This window comes from Clavelina lepadiformis, chromosome 1 (genome assembly GCF_947623445.1).
Source record: "Clavelina lepadiformis chromosome 1, kaClaLepa1.1, whole genome shotgun sequence".
NCBI lineage: Eukaryota > Metazoa > Chordata > Ascidiacea > Aplousobranchia > Clavelinidae > Clavelina > Clavelina lepadiformis.
Genome location: NC_135240.1, coordinates 28,657,536 through 28,675,146, shown reverse-complemented (window position 1 = coordinate 28,675,146; position 17,611 = coordinate 28,657,536). Strand labels below are relative to the sequence as shown.

Sequence of the window (17,611 nt, the reverse complement as noted above, 5' to 3'; positions counted from 1 at the left end):
ACGACCATGAAGTTGTTAGTTGCATTTTTCTTTGTGATTTGTTCCTATTCACTTTTTGCTTCAAGCTATCAATATCAAGGAATCCAAACTTTTTCGAAAGATGACTCTTTCAGCAAGAATGATCGTGTTTTCTCCTCTGCCTATGACATACATGATGGCGTGGCTCTGCAGTTTGATGGCATCGGCGGGTTGTCGGGTGGAGGAGCCACAAGCAGATTACTTGTCAACTATGCTGAACCCTATCGCAGCCAGATCCTGGATTATCTCTTCCGACCAGGGTTCGGGGCGTCGCTGCAGATCCTGAAAGTTGAGATTGGAGGAGACTCGCAGAGCACGGAGGGCACAGAGCACTCGCACATGCACGACGAGGATGATGAGGATTACACGAGAGGGTGAGGATTTTTTATATTAAAGCTGGGATGATAAGAATCCAAACCAAAGTAGATTTGCCAAATAGTTTGCAAATCATTTGCTGCACTTTGCCAGGCTTCCTTGAAAGCATTCTTTAGTCGCATAACATTGCAACTCTATGACTCCAGTGCTTAGCTATTAGCTAGAAAACATGGTAACGCTACACACGCTGTGACGTAATAAAATTGTTACAATGAAAATCAAAAATAATAGAGATTAATGTAGCCGTGATACTGTAATGGTAACTACATTGACAGTTATAGTGGATTTAAAGTTTGAATGAGAAAACAGTGGGAGCACGGCGCACTTTCAAACGCTACAACGAAGGCCGGCGACTGAACAGAACCTCGCGATTGAACACCCCTGGTTTATATCATAACATCTAACATTGTTGAGATTGATGACTAATCAAGGTGTATTTTTATGCTGCACAATAACTTCTCACCGGTGTATTATATGTTATGTAATGAGGGAATTATGTAAATGGTCTGTTGCTTAAGTGGCAAGTATCTGGTAAAATTCCCTTCGATGAATTTGCAGAGTGGGTTTACAGGCTGAGATATAAAATATTATTCCCTTCTATAGAGATCAGAGGAAGCCATTATTTTAGTAGAAATGAGTTTATTGAAATGTTTCGTGTCAGATACGAATGGTGGCTGATGAAGGAAGCGAAAGCAAGAAACCCGAAGATAAAGCTGGTTGCACTTCCATGGGGTTGGCCCGGGTGGGTTGGTCAGGGCAACGCATGGCCCTACACCAACCAAACCCTGACTGCCATGTACGTGACCAAGTGGATCAGAGGTGCAAAGGAGCATCACAATTTAACCATTGATTATGTTGGAATCTGGAATGAAAGGCCTTATGACATCACATACATTAAAGTTTTGAGAAGAACCTTAGACGAGGCTGGCTTCAGGTTGGTGCTGATTTCACTCTTTTCTTAAATTTCAGTGGAGTTCGCCTGTTTTAGCACCTGTCGAGGTAATATGCATTTGCTCATGTTCAATCTCATCGTGTTAACTAGAGTGCTTAGGCAACTGTCACATAAAGCAAACTGCACGGAATGCAAACAAAATGTTAAGTGGGTATACTTTGGCAGTTTCATTCTAAAAAGAGACGATTTTCTATGTTTAACATTTGCACTCGGCAACATTGATCAAAGCACAATGCATTTGTGTTCAGGACCTTTACAAATTCGTTTGTTGCATTACTCTTAGAAGTGACGTACATATGTCTCTGCATTCAACTGCGAATAAACAATAATATTTTGGGATAAAACGCCAATAATGTAAAAGAATTGCTGAAAAGCAATGTTTAAGTGCTTAAAAGATTGCGCCAGTGTACGTATTTTCAACGCAAGATTAATTACAGAATTCTACTTACAGTGATGTCACCATAATAGCTGCCGACGGTGGTTACATGATGATTTCCTACGACATCCTGCGAGATGCTGAGTTGGCAAAAGCAGTCGGTGTGATTGGCTTGCACTACCCTGGCACTTTGTCCGGGAAAATCACCCAAGAAACCGGGAAGATAATCTGGTCAAGTGAAGACTACAGCACTTACAATGATGTCATAGGCGCTGGGTGCTGGGCCAGAATTTTGAACCAAAATTACGTGAATGGGAACATGACGGCCACAATTTCATGGAACCTAGTCGCCAGTTACTATGACAACCTTCCGTACAAAAGGTGATGCCATAGATAATTTACCATGTTGGATGATGTTGGTAACTTAGTTATGTTAAGTGACTGTCACTAAAACATTATCAGAAGGTTACGATTTATGTTCAAGCGAGACTTAAAAAATGATTACTAACGTGTGGGTCTTATTATTGCACTCGTGATTAATAGCTAGTAGCATATCACAACAGTAATATCTGAGTGACCATACCTTGTAAATGGCGCACGACACGACTGAACTTCAATGAATGAGACACATCAAATAGAACGTCAGAATAAGAATGAACCAAATATCGGAGACAGAATATCACCAAAACTTACTAATTTATATTAGACGAGTAATAACATTAATTGGCCATTTTCTCTTAATTGATTCTACAATATTCCGTGGTAGTTGTACAACTTCAACTTAGCTAATGATTGAGCAAAGTGCACTGAAGCGAGACAATAATAATAATAATACCGAGCAGCAATGAAAAACAAATCACAGTTAACCACTTGGTGTTGATAAAGAGCAATTAAGATAGTGTTCTACACACGTTGAATCAGCGCCGCCACGATGGTGTGATGTTGATGTGTTTGTGTAGATGCAGCTTGATGACGGCAAACGAGCCATGGAGTGGGCATTATGAGGTGTCAGACCCAGTCTGGGTGACTGCCCACACAACCCAGTTCACTTCCCCTGGGTGGAGATATCTTCAAACATCGGGCCACCTCAACAGTGGGGGCAGCTACGTGGCTCTCACTGACGGCGGGACAGCTTTGACGATAATTATCGAAACCATGTCCCACGACCAGTCCGTCTGTATTAGACCGCCACTGCCCGAGTACGAGGTTCAGGAGCAAAATGCCACATTCATTCTGGGAGGAAGCTTTAAAGGCAAAATAAAAAGTTTCTACATGTGGCAGACACAGCTGGGCCAGTCTTCTACTTCTGATGAAGTGTTTGTCAATAAAGGTAAACAAATTACCTACCAGGTCGATTCGTCGTGGTTATAAACATTGCATTGTTCTTTATAGGGGAAGTAACAGTTGATTCCCAAGGTCAAGTGACACTCTTCTTGCCGAAAGATGTTTTAGTTACCTTGACAACAGTGCCTGGTGGATTAAAAGGGAAATACCCTAAATCGCCCCCATCGACATCATTTCCACTTCCATATAAGGAGGGATTTGACGGATCCCAGTTTGGGGAGGCCTTTAATTTTGCTGACCAATCAGGAGCGTTTGAAAATTTCGAAAACAAGAGCAGTGACGACGGGCACCGGACGACTTTGCGACAGGTTGTTTAAGTTCACATCCATCTATTTTCCTGTTTCTCTCATTCATAAACGCTCAGTTTAAACCAGGTGGTTACCCAAAGACCTGTGACGTGGTGCGACGACCCAAACCTTGGTTTCACAGTTGTTGGGGACTTCACGTGGTCCCACGTGGCAGTGAATATTTCTGCGAAGATCGAGGGAACTTTAGGTGTTTTCGTCGCACTGAGGTGAGCAACAATGCAAAAATATTTTGATGTTTGAACTTTGAAGTCAACTTGTTGTGATCATTCCAGGGTGGACAAAGGTGGCTGTGATGCGAGGGAAGCAAAGGGGCTCTTCTTCTGGTTGCTGGAGAGCGGAGTCTGGAAATTAACTTCCGACATAGGAAGAGAACATGTCATCAAGCAATGCTATGTCGATGAGAAATGTTGGGTTTCTCCGGTAAAAAAAACTCTTGCATAAATATTTTTTAAGGTTTTAATGCACTGATTGCATTTAATGTATAAAGTGTGGATAATCATGGCTGGCTTATCAAACCACGCACTTACAACTTTTGTTGCAGTATCACCGTAACGGTTGGAATAACATGTCATTGTCTATCGGGAAAGAACAAAAGATCTTTGCTTATTTGAATGGAGTGCTCGTGTATGGGCAAACCATAAAGGGGGAATTCGAATTGCCAGAAAATGGTTTTGTTGCCATGGGTACTATGGATTTCGGTCTGGCCCAATTTGATGATTTTAGCATAACGGAAACGTGAGCGTTATCCAGACCCATCACCATTTCATTCCAATTACTAAGAAGATTGATCGTTATTCATATTTTTGAGACTACGTATCATGCTGTGGTATTAATTTCATATGTGTCATGCTGCAAATGATTTTGTTTGTGTTGTATATGCAAGAATTCTCGTGCCAGTTACCGGTGCCCAACCTTCATTTAACAGCCATGCAATTTTTTCTCTTTGTGTCTCATAAATCAAATATAAAATAAATTGTTTTTATCTGCGTTCTGTCATAACTAGCAGATGAAATGAAACATGATATTCATTATTTCGTTCCACCTAGAAGCTGATGGAGAGGTCTCATTGGATGATTCATCAGATGACATTCACAGGTTGCCTTAAAACGTGATCAGTGCCACGTTTCAGAGATCAACTTCGTTTAATTTGTTCCTGCTTTATCTTCCATTCCAGCGTTTCTATAAGATCCTTTGGAATCGCTGCATCATGTTGCAGACGCTTGGCAAGCCTTCCTGGATCTTGCCCTTGCTTCACCTAAACACGAGCATATCCAGTCAACATTTTTCCAATGTTGGTTATTTTGAAATGAATTTCCTCACCAAAACAGAATGCTTTCTTCCATCATTCGTTGTGTATTCCAAGATAAACAATGAATTCCCAACTTCGGAGCTGGATGAAACATTTAGCTTCAAATCACTTCCATCTTTCTCATTTCTTCCAGGTGGCTTGTAAAGCTAAGAAAATTTTTCTTCAAGGATTTGACACAGTTTTGTTGACAAATAAATTAACTAATTCTGCTTTTTGTTAAGGTCGCATTACTGAGTTAAGCTAAAATGAAATTGAAAATTGCTGAATTTTTAATTTTTGGGCCCAAAATTGCAGTCTTGACTTTAACATGCTATGATTCATTCTATTCTAATAAGAGATATGTCATTTTATTAGGATTTCATGAAGTAATAACCTAAGGCATACTAAATTGACATGCAAAATTTTTCGAGTAAATGCACTTTTGTTCATTTTACATTGTAGTAAAATGAACAAAACAATTAGGCGTTTGCACAAGCATATATGGCGCCTTAACTACATGGACAACAAAATCTTACTTTATTTTCTGGTTTCTTGCTTGGATTTGTCAACTGATGTTTTGGACATACCGTGGATTTTACTTTCTTGTCGTAGTTATCCCTAAATTATCATTTATACTGTATATGAGAAGGGAATAATTAATAAAAAGGTGTCCACAATCCATCGATGTCCATTTATTGCAACTGCACCCACCTGGCAATTTGGTTTCGACGAATATGATAAATAAAACCGTGCTTCATATTGAGACGGGGTTTGTTGCTTGTCTCATCTGAATCGTATTCATCTGATTGCATATCTGCTGTTGTTACAACTAAACGTAGACATTTAACGATCATAACCCTGAGAAAATATAAAACATTGCAGTGTTCTTTAATAGGCTTTGGTATAACAATCTTTATCCCAGGGCTGACAAAAGTTTTTGCATGACTTAATATTAGCAATGACTTCCATCCTGCCATCACTTGAGCCTGGCTACCAAGTTCTGTGGCCTTTGTGCAAGTTACGATGGATCCATTTTTCATGTGGTACCAGCAAGACTGGAATTGCTCATAATCATATAATTTATCAGCACCGCGGAACAAAATCTAATGTTTTTCATGCTATGGAATAGCAGCTATGCAAAAGGGCAACACAAAATTCTGATTTTTTGGCATGATTTGCCGAGATCTCGGGGGTGCAGAACAACCAATTCAGGTGTGCAAGTGTGCGCCCTGACAAATGTGAATCTTTTTAATTATCAAGCTAACGCTTGTAACTATAGATTTATCAAACAGCCCAACAAAAAAATCTTGCGGACCGCATAACTTTTCAAGGATTCTCATCGAAATTCGACAAATCTTTGTGGCCTAAAGGCATAAATGTACGGTAGCCTGTAAGTGCCACAACAATTATAATTTGGGTTCCACAAAATATTTATGATCACCACAAAAATATTTCACGTTAGCGCAAAATATTTATGATCACCACAAAATATATATTTTTCTCAGCAAAATATTTTAGAAATTCACAATATATATTTTGTCTCCCTCTAAAATTATTTTGTGCTTTCAAATTATTTTGTGCGTTGAAAAAATATTGCGACTTCGAAATATTTTGCGAAGTCGAAATATATTTCGCTGTGAAACTTCCACTACCGCAACAAATATAAATTGCTCGCACAATATTTTAGAATCGCCGCACAATATTTTAGAATCGGATCGCAACATTTCAAAATGTGTGCTTACCGCATGGTAGGCGTAGTTGATGAGGTCTTCGGGAAAGGAATAAGGTTACCGGTCACAGCCACAAATAGTGAGAGATAGTAAGCTTTTGCAAGCCTTAACAAGCTTAGGTGTAGGCTACACGTTAAACATTGTAAGGTCTTTTGCAAGTTCAGTATGCAAACAAACTTGCAAAGAAAATGTTGAAGGCTTTTGTCTTGATTACTATTAGGTATATAGGCCAAAGCTGGGTGGAACATTATAAAAAGTTACCTGGAACAGGACCAAACGCTATAGACACGTTTCAACCAAAAGTTAAAGATATTGTAGCCTTTCCAAATTAATAAGGGTGTAGTATACAACCTTGCAGTTGACGACATAGTTTGAGTAGTTGGGTTTCATTTTACAAAGGCATCATGTGGCTGTGCACATATATACTAAACCCACATAATATATGATTGTCACTTTTTTTAAGTGCAGTTGTGTAATTTCTGTCACCAATTCTCCAAAATAGCTGTGTGCTCAGCTTCCCTTTCCCAGCTTCTTCTTATAACTCTTCGACACGATTGGGTATTTTTATCAAGTTTTTTGAACATGTTTTGTTAAATATTCTTGCAAATGTGACATCAGCAAACATCCTTAAAATAGCAGTGGGCTATACTGGGGTGATTTTGACTTTTTTCAAGTAACACAACAGAACTGGAGTTTAAAAGGTGCCTATGGACATACCTAGGAACGTGCAAAAAAATTTTTTGGATTTTGTTCAAATTCCGGATGGAGCCCGGACTTTATATGAAAAATTCAAGATGGCCGCCATACAAATTGACGAATCTGCAATAAATTTACTTCCAGTCAAGCTTTTGGGCTGATTTTGGTGTCAAAAGAAGCAGAAAATTGAGCCTGTTACTTTAAAACAGCAACAAAAAGCCCAGCATGCTTGAAAGTTCCCTAAAACATTGAAACTATTATATTTTGGTCATTATTTTTCATAATTTTTTCATTTTTGTTGGTGCAACTTGAGATTACTGGTCGCATCCAAGAATAATGATGACAATTTCAACACTATATACAAATAACTTGTTACCGGTATATGAAATTCACATAAAAATGTCATGAAATACACTAGAGATTTGCACGAAATCAAAAATTTTTTTTTAAACATTTCTAGGTATGTCCATAGGCACCTTTTAAACTGCAGTTCTGTTGTTTTTGAAAAATCACCCCAGTATAGCCCACTGCTACTTAAAAGCATTTTTCTATGTTACTTAGTTATAAAGCAGGATTGTACTTGCGTATAATTTGTAGCCAGTATAAGTAATTTAGTCCAGTGGTTATAAAATTGGAGTGCACGTAAGGTTCTTAAGGTGGCACGAAAAATTCTCTTTGAGCTATGACAACGACAGCTGGATTTTTTTCACTGGATGGTTTCGCTACTGGGTTGATTATTTCACAACCAAGTTCAATTGCTGTCGGTTGGCAATGGTTTGTTTTCCAAATTGCAGTCCAATGATGAAAGTTACACGCATGTTTTAAGCTCTCAAAGTTTGACACTTTTTCCTGCTCATTAAATGTTAGTGAGCATTGTGTTTTATTGTGCTATAACTGTAATAGTTAGCATCGTAACTATGGCACAGCACAACTATTGGCGAAAAATAAACAATGCAATTGTAGCGATAAGTCCAGCTGCTACACAGCAGTAATTACAATGATACATCACAATAATTATGATGAAGTAGATGTTTGTTTGTGTATTTAGTGACGTTACCCGTTTGTTCATTATTTAACTATAGTTACACTATAATCGTCAGTTTACTTATATAAAAAAGTGCTCATAGTCAGTTTCACTTGTTGACAAATTGTCAGATTCCAGTACATTAGAATATTTAATGATCTGCACAATGTATTGCACAAACTGTGGAAAAGTACTCTCTTCAACACATTTATTTTGCGGCTTTTGTGGGCAAGGTAAGTTCAGTTTAATCTTAAATACATTATACCATGTGACAGGTCTATGCAATACATGGAATAAGTATAAAGTTTTTTGTAACATATTACTTATGATAAACAGAATTATTGATTGATTGGATGATTCAATTAAACTGTAAGCTGTGAATCATATTACCATAAAAAGGTTTCTGAACGCATGTGTGATTGTCACTATTAAAGTAAAAGATGCCAGTCAAATTGGCTCGTTCAGATAATTGGAAACTAAGGGTATAATTGTAACCAAAATTTTCCTCAGCCAGGAATCTTCCCGCCTTAACGGCTAGTCACTCAGCCGGTTTTGCCTTGTTAACGTTTAATGGCATTTTCTTTCATAAAAACATCCACCTTACTCTAAAACCAAAACGTAACTACCGACAACCGTCGCCCAGCCGAGCACAGTACTACACCAAACAAATTCCACGCAATGAAGGAATCAACGTGGAACGTAAAACACGATACTAATTAGGCCTTTGGGGTAACTACGTCAGACGTCACAAGAAATTTGATAAAAATAGGTGTACAAGAACAAGTAAAAGAACATAAACAAGTAAAATACTGCAGACAGTGAACATGCATAAAAACAACACAATGCAAAGAAAAGACGGTGTATAATGTGGTGTCTACAAAACAGGTGCATAAAAATAATCCCGTGACATAATGCTTTATTTTAACATCAGTCATCTGGTAATGATTCAAAGCTAATAAATTAGTGACATTTTTGTATATCAATTAATTTAATACATATGTAATTATACATTTTTGACAGGCAAGGTTTTTGGCAAGTTTGAACAAATGCTGGGGAAATTTACTTAATTTAATTTACATTTTGTTAATTTGAGAAACGCTAAAGATAAACACCTTACCAATTTTTGAAGAATGTGGGATTTACTTGCGCAGAACATTTGCAATCTACCAGTTTAAGATACGGTATTGATTAGCCCTGTTGCAAAGTTTAGAACTAAAAAATGTTGCTATGCATGGTTCTGGTTTTTGTTTCAGTTATGGCTTTTTTTAGAGAAACCTCATTCCAGTATTGAGACACAGAACTTCTGTGATGAGACTAGTTCAAAGGAAAACAGAAGTAACTGCCATGACAACTTGATGGACAACAACTCAAATGGTTTGAAAGTTTAAAGTTATTTAATTGTGTGTAATTATTTTACATTAGATTTCTAATTGGGTATAAGTTGATAGCGAAATCGGGTGGAAGTTACAGACAGTCTATAGTGCAGTGGTTCCCAAACTTTATCTACTAGCCTACCATTTTTTTGGTTTATGCAGCGTTCTTGTACCACCTACATTGTAGGACTATAAAAACTGACTTCAAGGATTTATTACCTAGTAATAAATGACGTTCTATTTCGTCACAAAGAAACGCTTGTTTCACGATCCAATGTGTCAATACCCTAAGGAATTAGTATTCAGTAGGGAATAAAGCATGAAATTTGCTCATACTCTACCTAATTTATGTGAATTAAAATAATGCCGACCATAATAAAAGATCATTTGCGATCGTTTGGTGTAAACTTGATAAGTTGCTGGCGTACCACAAGTGGTATGTGTACCATAGTTTGGGAACCACTGCTATAGTGGTATTGTAACGATTTGTTAGAGGTTAAAAGCACTTCATCTTCAAGAAAATGTAGCCCTTTACATATGTTTTGTTACAGTGCTTACCAGTGCAAGTTTTTTTCTTTTTTGCAGTTTTGTCTATTTCTATTTGAAATAACTTACATATGCAGCATCTTTTTGGGACAATGAGAAATTGTTTATCTGGTCATAATGCTAATTGATGCAATATATAACTGAAGAGTTTATTAAAAAAAAACTTTGCACAGCAAAATATACAAAATTGTTAAGCAAGTGTTTTAAGGCGCCATTTATGCTTGCAAAAAGGCCGAATTTCTTTGTTTATTTTGTTATAAAGCCAAATTACTAAAATGCAACAAATCAAAGTTCCGTATGGGGGCCCCCTGAAATTTTATATGTCAATTTAGTATGCCTTAGGCTGTTACTTCATAAACACCTAATAAAAACACTTGTCTCTAACTCTTGCAATAGAATGTTGAAGCCAAGATTGCAATTTTGAGCCATAAAAGTGAAATATCAATTTCCACATACAATTTTGGCCAACCTAATCATGCGCTCTGCAAGTTTTTAACACGCCATTTGCTAGGGTAATCCCTACACTGAAAAACAACACCAGCCATGTTGGTATCTGATTGGTCTAACACACTTTTTTAACCATTACGTTGAAAGTCCCACATTTTCATGAAATTATAGCATAACAGCGCCTTAACCGATCAGACCATGTTTATTCAATAAGGCACGATGAAGATTTTATGCTGCAGAGGCTGGGCATGATAGTAATAAATACTAATTTATATTGACAGATACACATTCTTTGAAGCGAAAAAGTGATGTCATGTCATTCGGACAATACAAAGCTGTGAAGGGATCTCAATGGAAAGAAAGGGTAACGAAAAAGTCAAAACCAAATGAAGTAGGAGTTCAAATAGGAATGCTGGAAAGAGGTGGAAAAGATTTTGAATTAAAGCCTATTAGAAACCAAACAATTTTACTAAACATTGGCAAAACAGAATCTGTTGACTCAATTTTGGAAAAAGCAGTTAAAAAATACTTACAATTTTATCCAAAAAGTCATGATGATGGGGCAAGTTATTATCTTGCATTCAGAGATGGTCGTATTATTGATCTATTGCCGGGAACTGATGAACCATTTACCATAATTAAGTACAAAGAAAACATTGGAAAAGATTACAGTAGAATTTTCCTGTATCTTGTTAAAGAAGAAAAAGAAGATGCAGCAGAACATCAGGAAGATGACTTGCTTCCCGATTTTCCCTTGACCACACTTTTTAGTGACCCACATAATTTTATTGATTGCTTTAGCATCGATGAACTTCAAAAGACTGCTAATAAAGAATGTGACAGTTCACAAAAGAATGAGTCTCAAATTAAAAAATATGAAAACATATGTGAAGTCCTGTCTGATTTGAACAAAAACATTGATGATGCAGAACAACTGTACATTATTGTGAGAAGAAGTGCACCTGTTGCGAGATACCTTGCCCTTTGGCAAAGGGAGGTGAACACTAAAGGTTCGGCAAATAAAAGAGTGGTTGTAAAATTTCAAGGTGAAAATGGTATCGATTCAGGTGCAATGGCAAAAGAATTCTTCGCCATTGTAGTTCGCTTAAATCGTGAACATTTTTGTCCTGATGGTAGTCCAGTTGATTCCATGCTTTATGTGCAGAATGGTTATTTTAAAGCATGCGGTGAAATAATTGCTGCAAGTTTAGTGCAAGGTGGGCCCGCTCCATTTTGTTTTCACTCCAATGTGTTCAAAATGTTAACAGCAATAAACTCTATTGACATTAGAAAGCTTGATCTTCACATTCACTTCACTGAATCCGAAAAGCAACTTATACAACGTATTTCAGATGATCCGTCAAATTCATCTTATAGTGACACTATTCTAGAACATGGGTACACTGGTTTAGTATCTGCTGATCATACTACTGACATAACTCGCACACTCATGGTCAGCATCACTAACAGGCGGTTGTGTTATCTTAAAGAATTTTTATCTGGATTGCAATTGTTTGGAATATTTGAAGCATTACAAAGGAATCCATTGCTTTTTGAACCTCTTTTTATCACATCGTCTGAGCGTGCTGTTGATGCAAATTATGTTGCAAGTCTGTTAATTCCCAATCACTCTGATGAAAATTCCTCGAAAAGAATTGTGGAAGAAAAAATAATGGATAACTTTGTGGATTTTTTAATGCATTTAGAGGACAATAAGGTAAATGTAACTAGACATGAAATCTTGGCTAACGACGAGAATGATTGTCATTTAATTTCATGTACTCCTCCTGACTCCTCCATGATTTCTGCCATGATCCACCACAACCAAACCTGACAACATGATGATCCACTAAATATGAATAGTAAATATATTGGACATGCTTTAATTTTTATGGTGCTTTATTCATGAAAATGTACCCTACAACATATTAATAACTTTGTAATAGTCAAAAGTGAAGTGTGCTACAGCTCCAAGATTATTTCAGTGAGAAAAATGATGAGTTGGTTTAGATCTCACAATAGCGTCGAATCGGGGCTTTCTGTCACTTACTGATATCCTCATAAGCTCATGAAGATGAGCATTTGTGAGTCTCGTTCTATGCTTGTTTTTTACAAAATTCATTGATGAAAACAACGACTCACAAAGGTACGTAGAAGCGAAGCAAGTAAGGATCCTTCTAGCCAGCCTGGTTATAACTGGGTACCTTTCCAAGGTTACAAGTGATAACCAAAACACATTTGGATCTGCGATACAAATCTCATCTCCTTTAAGATTACAAAGTTCTACCTGCATTTTAGACACCAGCAATGCATATTCAGTGGAAAGTTGTGTTTTCCAAGTGCCATTAACATCAGCAGACAGTGGATGTGAAATTAGTTCTATAACTGAACTGATTTCATAAAATTCCTTGAACCTGTTACAGAACTCAGTGTCCAAATTTTGCAGAAATTCGACAAAGCATGACCAATCATTATCACAGCTAACTTCTTGTATAGTCACTTTCAAGCATGGAAAGTGGAGCATGTCTTTGGTGATATCTGAAACGAATAGCAACAGCTGTTGCTTGAAAGATTTCACTGCTGACCACAGCTGAATGATAGTGTGCCCCTTGCCCTGGAGCTTCAAGTTCAGAGTATTTAGATGGGTAAAACAGTTAGCAAGGAAAGCCAAGTTACATAGATTGGTACCTTCAAGCAGAGTACTAGTTTGACCCTTTTCATTCAAAAACATGACCAAATCTTTACGAAGGTCCCACAGCCTTTTCAAAGCATTGCCCTTACTTAGCCATCTCACGTTATTATGCGTGAGTAAGTCACAAAATTCAGCATTATGCTGATCTAGAAAGTTCCTTAGTTGCCGGTGCTTTAGAGATGAGTTTGCTTTCAGTTTATTGATTAGTTTCATTGCATCAGTCATTAGCTCTTGGAAGTCTCCGGACAGCTTGGCACATAGTACGGATTGGTGGATGATGCAGTGGATTCCTATCAGATCAGGACAGTACTCGGTTCTCAAGTTGGTGACTACACCTACATAAAAATTGGAAGAGTTATTTACTGTAAAGTCATATTACCTCTTGAGGTATGTCAATACAAAGAATTAGGCTATGGCCGCTATGTTAGATTTTGTGCAATGAAATATTTATTAGACTTAATACATTTGTAATGACATACATACAACTGTAATGAGTAATGACATACCATGACATGCTCCTATCATGGCGGGTGCACCATCAGTGGAAAGTGCGCAAATGTTCTGAATTGGCAACTGAAGCTCCTTAAGTTTGCTTATGAGTGCATCATATATCGCAGCTGCTGTAGTATTGCCATGTAGTGTGATCAGTGCAAGCAGTTCTTCATTGAACACTCCGTGGTGAAAGTACCTGCATGCAAATTTGCGTACAAATGTTTTTGACACTGGACTTGCAATGAAATTTTCCATTTACAACCAATATTATACTTATAATATCAACTCACCTAACAAATACTGCAAGCTGGGCACAATTAGTAATATCTGTTGATTCATCTAAAGCTAGTGCATAGCAATCAGCGTCCTTGACTTCAATCAACACCTGGTCATGCAAATCCTCAGCGATATCAGTGCATCTCCGTGTACATGTCAATCTGGAGAGCGGGAGAGTTGTCATGCTGGTGATCACTTCTTTCTTACTTGGATGCATGATTTTTACTGCTTCAACAATGCATTCTTTAACAGCTTCAGCATCACTGTATGTCATCATCCGCTTGCCCAGAATGTGACTGATGCTGAGTGTTGCTTCTGTGGCTTTTGATTGCTCAGACACAAATGTTGAGAGGCATTGTTTCTGAGAGCTGGCAGACTTATCTAAACACGCAACTTTCTGTTTTCTGGCCCATGAGCCAGGCTTGTACTTCTCATTAAAATGTTTATGATGAGTAAAGAAATGTCGTTTGATGTTTTGGCTCTTTATCATGCTTAGAGTGCAGTCACACAATAAACATTTGGGTTTATTGCTTGGGTTGAGCACAAACAAGTAATCTTCAGTCCATTCACCATTGAATTGTCTGTTTTCTAGATCAATTTTCCGCTTCTTACTGGCCATGTTGATAATAACTCTGATGATTTGTACAAATGATACATTTCTAGAAGTTTTTTGTTTCGCCGCGGCCCCCCGCTGTGCAGAAAACCAGCTGACCGCGAGAAGAGAAGACAAGAGAATAGTTAGTCGAGTTAGTGGTGTGTAAATGAGTAAACGAAAACGATACGCTTTAATGCTGAGAGGGAGCAAAATTATGCTATTATAAATTCAAAAAATTAATTTCAACCCTGGCAATTAGTATCCACATAAAAAGTGAAAGTTTTTTTGGAAAAAAAAAGTTTTTTTGGAAAAAAAAAGTTTCTCTTGAAAAAAAAAACTTTTTTTTTTGAAAAAAAAAGGAAGTTTCAAAAGTTTTTTTTTCAAGGCTACATTTAAAGATCCATATAAAAAGTTGAAAAGATCCGGATCGCGATCCGCCATTTGAACAACCTTGACGTAGTACATCAGCTACATACAACCGTGGTACTCTTAAACCTTCCATTTGTAATGTGTGCCAAACTGACCGATATCCACCAAAAGAAGAGGGTCCATCTAACAACTCCTCGATACGTTTTTCTGCCTGAAATAAAACGGTGATGTCTTTTTTCCAGCCACATTTTCTTCGCAGTCCAATTTTGTGCAATCGTCTCTTTAAAGTTCTCATACTGATTGCGTAGTTATGACGACTGTGTAGCAATTGTAAAATTTCTCCATACTCATATCCTGAATGGAAATATTCAGATATTATTTGATCTTGATCCAAAGTAGTAGCTGCAAAACATAAAAACAACAGGTGGACTTTTGAGACATGACTTGGCACGTTGTATGATATATTTTTTACTAAATAATAATTCGTTATTAATAATAATACACAGACACACAGTCGATTTAGGTAAAACATTTCTTGTTGGTGTAAAAAAGAAAACAAAAAATATGTTAGTCTACAGCCAAATTGTCATTAAAATATTTATATCTTCACTTGAAAGGTACGCTACTCACCGTGACCACAGTGTGAACATATCACAAAAATGTCAGGTATTTCATTATGGCACTCAACACAATTCATTCCAATGAAAATCAGTTTTCACACTAAGAAGGTACACTTCATTTTATAAAACAAATTTCTGAAAAAGTCAGTTAAAATTTATGCTGTTATGAACAGCTTTGGCCTGTCCTATAGTAAACAAGAAAAAATTATTGTAATGTTTTCGCGACAAAAGAAAAACATAGCCTATAGCCCTATACCTTACATTCGGTAGGCCTAACCTATACAGCCAAGCCCTAGAAAGTTTGTTTGCATACTGAACTTGCAAAAGACCTTACAATGTTTAACGTGTAGCCTACACCTAAGCTTGTTAAGGCTTGCAAAAGCTTACTATCTCTCACTATTTGTGGCTGTGACCGGTAACCTTATTCCTTTCCCGAAGACCTCATCAACTACGCCTACCATGCGGTAAGCACACATTTTGAAATGTTGCGATCCGATTCTAAAATATTGTGCGGCGATTCTAAAATATTGTGCGGCGAATTTATATTTGTTGCGGTAGTGGAAGTTTCACAGCGAAATATATTTCGTCTTCGCAAAATATTTCGAAGTCGCAATATTTTTTCAACGCACAAAATAATTTGAAAGCACAAAATAATTTTAGAGGGAGACAAAATATATATTGTGAATTTCTAAAATATTTTGCTGAGAAAAATATATATTTTGTGGTGATCATAAATATTTTGCGCTAACGTGAAATATTTTTGTGGTGATCATAAATATTTTGTGGAACCCAAATTATAATTGTTGTGGCACTTACAGGCTACCGTATAAATGAATAAAACCATCTTCGCTCATCCGTCACGCTTCGATAATTCCAAACATTCTTCAAAGTACTGTATTTCTTTTAATTTTTTCGCTTTTATGATTATGCTCTTCATGTTTTGTGCTAAAACTTGCTTACCGCTACCACTATGAAATTTAGAGTCTACGAAAATTTAAGCCAAAAACAGCGCTTCAGTCCAGTAAGCGCGAAAAATCTACCCTATACGTGGGAGAGAAGTCTACACCTATATGCCTAGGTGGACAGTACCAGTACCGAATTAATTTTTTCAAGAAATTTCAGTTGGTCCCGGTAATCGGTACTTTTCACGTGATAATTTCTAAGTTTTAATAGTTTTAACCCCTTTTAATTGGCAAATCTCAAGTAAAATTGCAAACAATTAAAATAACATATGTTTTGACCTGGAGTAACCTTTATCGGGGCCAAATAGCGGCAAACATTGCATTTGCAGCAGCATCTTTCAGATATAAAGTAGGCCTACCGGTAACGAACTACATTTTAAAAATAGTACCAAATACCGGAACCGCCGGTACTTTCAAAGTACCGACTACCCACCTCTGCCTAAGCTATATGTGCCAGTGCAGCGGCAATCTTGGTTGCACTCCAGATCAGATCCGGTATTAAGCCTCGCGTTTTTATTATTTTTACGTACCAGTGAAGTGCCATGGTTGTAATCAGAGGATGTCTCTCAGCGTAGCCTCTACGTCGTTCGCACAATCTTAAACCAGCAGGTTTCCCACCAAACGCCAAAATCCAACCTAAGACATTTTTAAAGCCTTCCTAAAAGATATGTGCTTAATAAACTCCTAATTACCAGGTCCAACGTTGGACCCGCCAATCGGCGCTATCTCAAGTAAATAATATTTAGGATTGTGTCGACAGGGCCACCCCATTGGAAATCATACTTTAAGTTTTGTTTTCCTTGTTTAATGTAAATTTTTTCATTGACTAGCTGCCATTATAAGCGTTTGAGTTTTAACCACATTGCATTTTCTTACTGTACGATTATTATCAATTAGATTGGGTAGACTTTTAACTTAATTCAAACACCATGTTCAAACCATTTTTAATTCCAACACTACGTTCATGTAGATGGATTTTATGTTATGAAGTCCTAAGAACCAGCACGCATATCATGCTTAGCGGAAAATGTGCGACTTTTTGCAATAAACATTTGATCCTCGTCATTGGAGGCCAATGTTATTCAGCATAACAAAAAACAATTTTGGTAAACATGGTTTCACTTATAC

At 37.2% G+C, this 17,611-nt stretch overlaps 4 protein-coding genes across 7 annotated transcripts; 2 read left to right on the top strand and 2 right to left on the bottom strand.

The window, feature by feature from the left end:
* The first annotated feature begins 1 nt into the window (after position 1).
* LOC143444115 (galactocerebrosidase-like) lies at positions 2-4,360 on the top strand. 2 transcript variants are annotated; one of them, XM_076943233.1, is made up of 9 exons: positions 253-392; positions 669-824; positions 1,055-1,327; positions 1,797-2,102; positions 2,681-3,051; positions 3,114-3,373; positions 3,440-3,579; positions 3,646-3,793; positions 3,915-4,360. In XM_076943233.1, the coding sequence occupies exons 3-9, from the start codon at positions 1,071-1,073 to the stop codon at positions 4,110-4,112; spliced, it is 1,680 nt and encodes a 559-aa protein (XP_076799348.1). In that variant the 5' UTR covers positions 253-392; positions 669-824; positions 1,055-1,070; the 3' UTR covers positions 4,113-4,360. The 2 variants fall into 2 exon arrangements, with proteins under 2 accessions (XP_076799347.1, XP_076799348.1); XM_076943232.1 differs by lacking the exon at positions 669-824 and having other exon boundaries at positions 2-392.
* LOC143444117 (UPF0561 protein C2orf68-like) lies at positions 2,227-17,042 on the bottom strand. Of its 2 annotated transcripts, XR_013113682.1 has the most exons (6): positions 17,014-17,042; positions 5,373-5,519; positions 5,198-5,279; positions 4,694-4,828; positions 3,069-4,628; positions 2,227-2,965 (listed from the first exon to the last, which is right to left on the bottom strand). XR_013113682.1 is itself a non-coding variant. In XM_076943237.1 (5 exons), exons 1-5 carry the CDS (start codon positions 17,025-17,027, stop codon positions 4,506-4,508), a joined length of 501 nt encoding a protein of 166 aa, XP_076799352.1. In that variant the 5' UTR covers positions 17,028-17,042; the 3' UTR covers positions 2,227-4,505. The 2 variants fall into 2 exon arrangements, 1 of the variants encoding a protein (XP_076799352.1); XM_076943237.1 differs by having other exon boundaries at positions 2,227-4,628.
* On the top strand, positions 6,190-12,440 carry LOC143444116 (uncharacterized). 2 transcript variants are annotated; one of them, XM_076943235.1, is made up of 3 exons: positions 6,316-8,344; positions 9,381-9,485; positions 10,759-12,440. In XM_076943235.1, exons 1-3 carry the CDS (start codon positions 8,266-8,268, stop codon positions 12,309-12,311), a joined length of 1,737 nt encoding a protein of 578 aa, XP_076799350.1. In that variant the 5' UTR covers positions 6,316-8,265; the 3' UTR covers positions 12,312-12,440. The 2 variants fall into 2 exon arrangements, with proteins under 2 accessions (XP_076799351.1, XP_076799350.1); XM_076943236.1 differs by lacking the exon at positions 9,381-9,485 and having other exon boundaries at positions 6,190-8,344.
* LOC143444207 (general transcription factor II-I repeat domain-containing protein 2A-like) lies at positions 12,301-14,556 on the bottom strand. The gene is made up of 3 exons (XM_076943362.1): positions 13,952-14,556; positions 13,676-13,857; positions 12,301-13,504 (listed from the first exon to the last, which is right to left on the bottom strand). Exons 1-3 carry the CDS (start codon positions 14,554-14,556, stop codon positions 12,459-12,461), a joined length of 1,833 nt encoding a protein of 610 aa, XP_076799477.1. The 3' UTR covers positions 12,301-12,458.
* Positions 17,043-17,611: the final 569 nt, after the last annotated feature.

Coding starts and splice junctions, on each gene's coding strand:
- LOC143444115 (XM_076943232.1), top strand. CDS start 7: ATGAAGTTGTTAGTTGCATTTTTCTTTGTGATTTGTTCCTATTCACTT. Junction 393..1,054: donor GATGAGGATTACACGAGAGG/GTGAGGATTTTT, acceptor GTTTCGTGTCAG/ATACGAATGGTGGCTGATGA. Junction 3,794..3,914: donor AGAAATGTTGGGTTTCTCCG/GTAAAAAAAACT, acceptor CTTTTGTTGCAG/TATCACCGTAACGGTTGGAA.
- LOC143444116 (XM_076943235.1), top strand. CDS start 8,266: ATGATCTGCACAATGTATTGCACAAACTGTGGAAAAGTACTCTCTTCA. Junction 8,345..9,380: donor TTGCGGCTTTTGTGGGCAAG/GTAAGTTCAGTT, acceptor GGCTTTTTTTAG/AGAAACCTCATTCCAGTATT. Junction 9,486..10,758: donor GATGGACAACAACTCAAATG/GTTTGAAAGTTT, acceptor TTATATTGACAG/ATACACATTCTTTGAAGCGA.
- LOC143444207 (XM_076943362.1), bottom strand. CDS start 14,556: ATGGCCAGTAAGAAGCGGAAAATTGATCTAGAAAACAGACAATTCAAT. Junction 13,858..13,951: donor CAGCTTGCAGTATTTGTTAG/GTGAGTTGATAT, acceptor ATTTGCATGCAG/GTACTTTCACCACGGAGTGT. Junction 13,505..13,675: donor CATGATAGGAGCATGTCATG/GTATGTCATTAC, acceptor ATTTTTATGTAG/GTGTAGTCACCAACTTGAGA.
- LOC143444117 (XM_076943237.1), bottom strand. Junction 4,829..5,197: donor GCAAGAAACCAGAAAATAAA/GTAAGATTTTGT, acceptor AAATTTTCTTAG/CTTTACAAGCCACCTGGAAG. Junction 4,629..4,693: donor GAAGAAAGCATTCTGTTTTG/GTGAGGAAATTC, acceptor GCTCGTGTTTAG/GTGAAGCAAGGGCAAGATCC.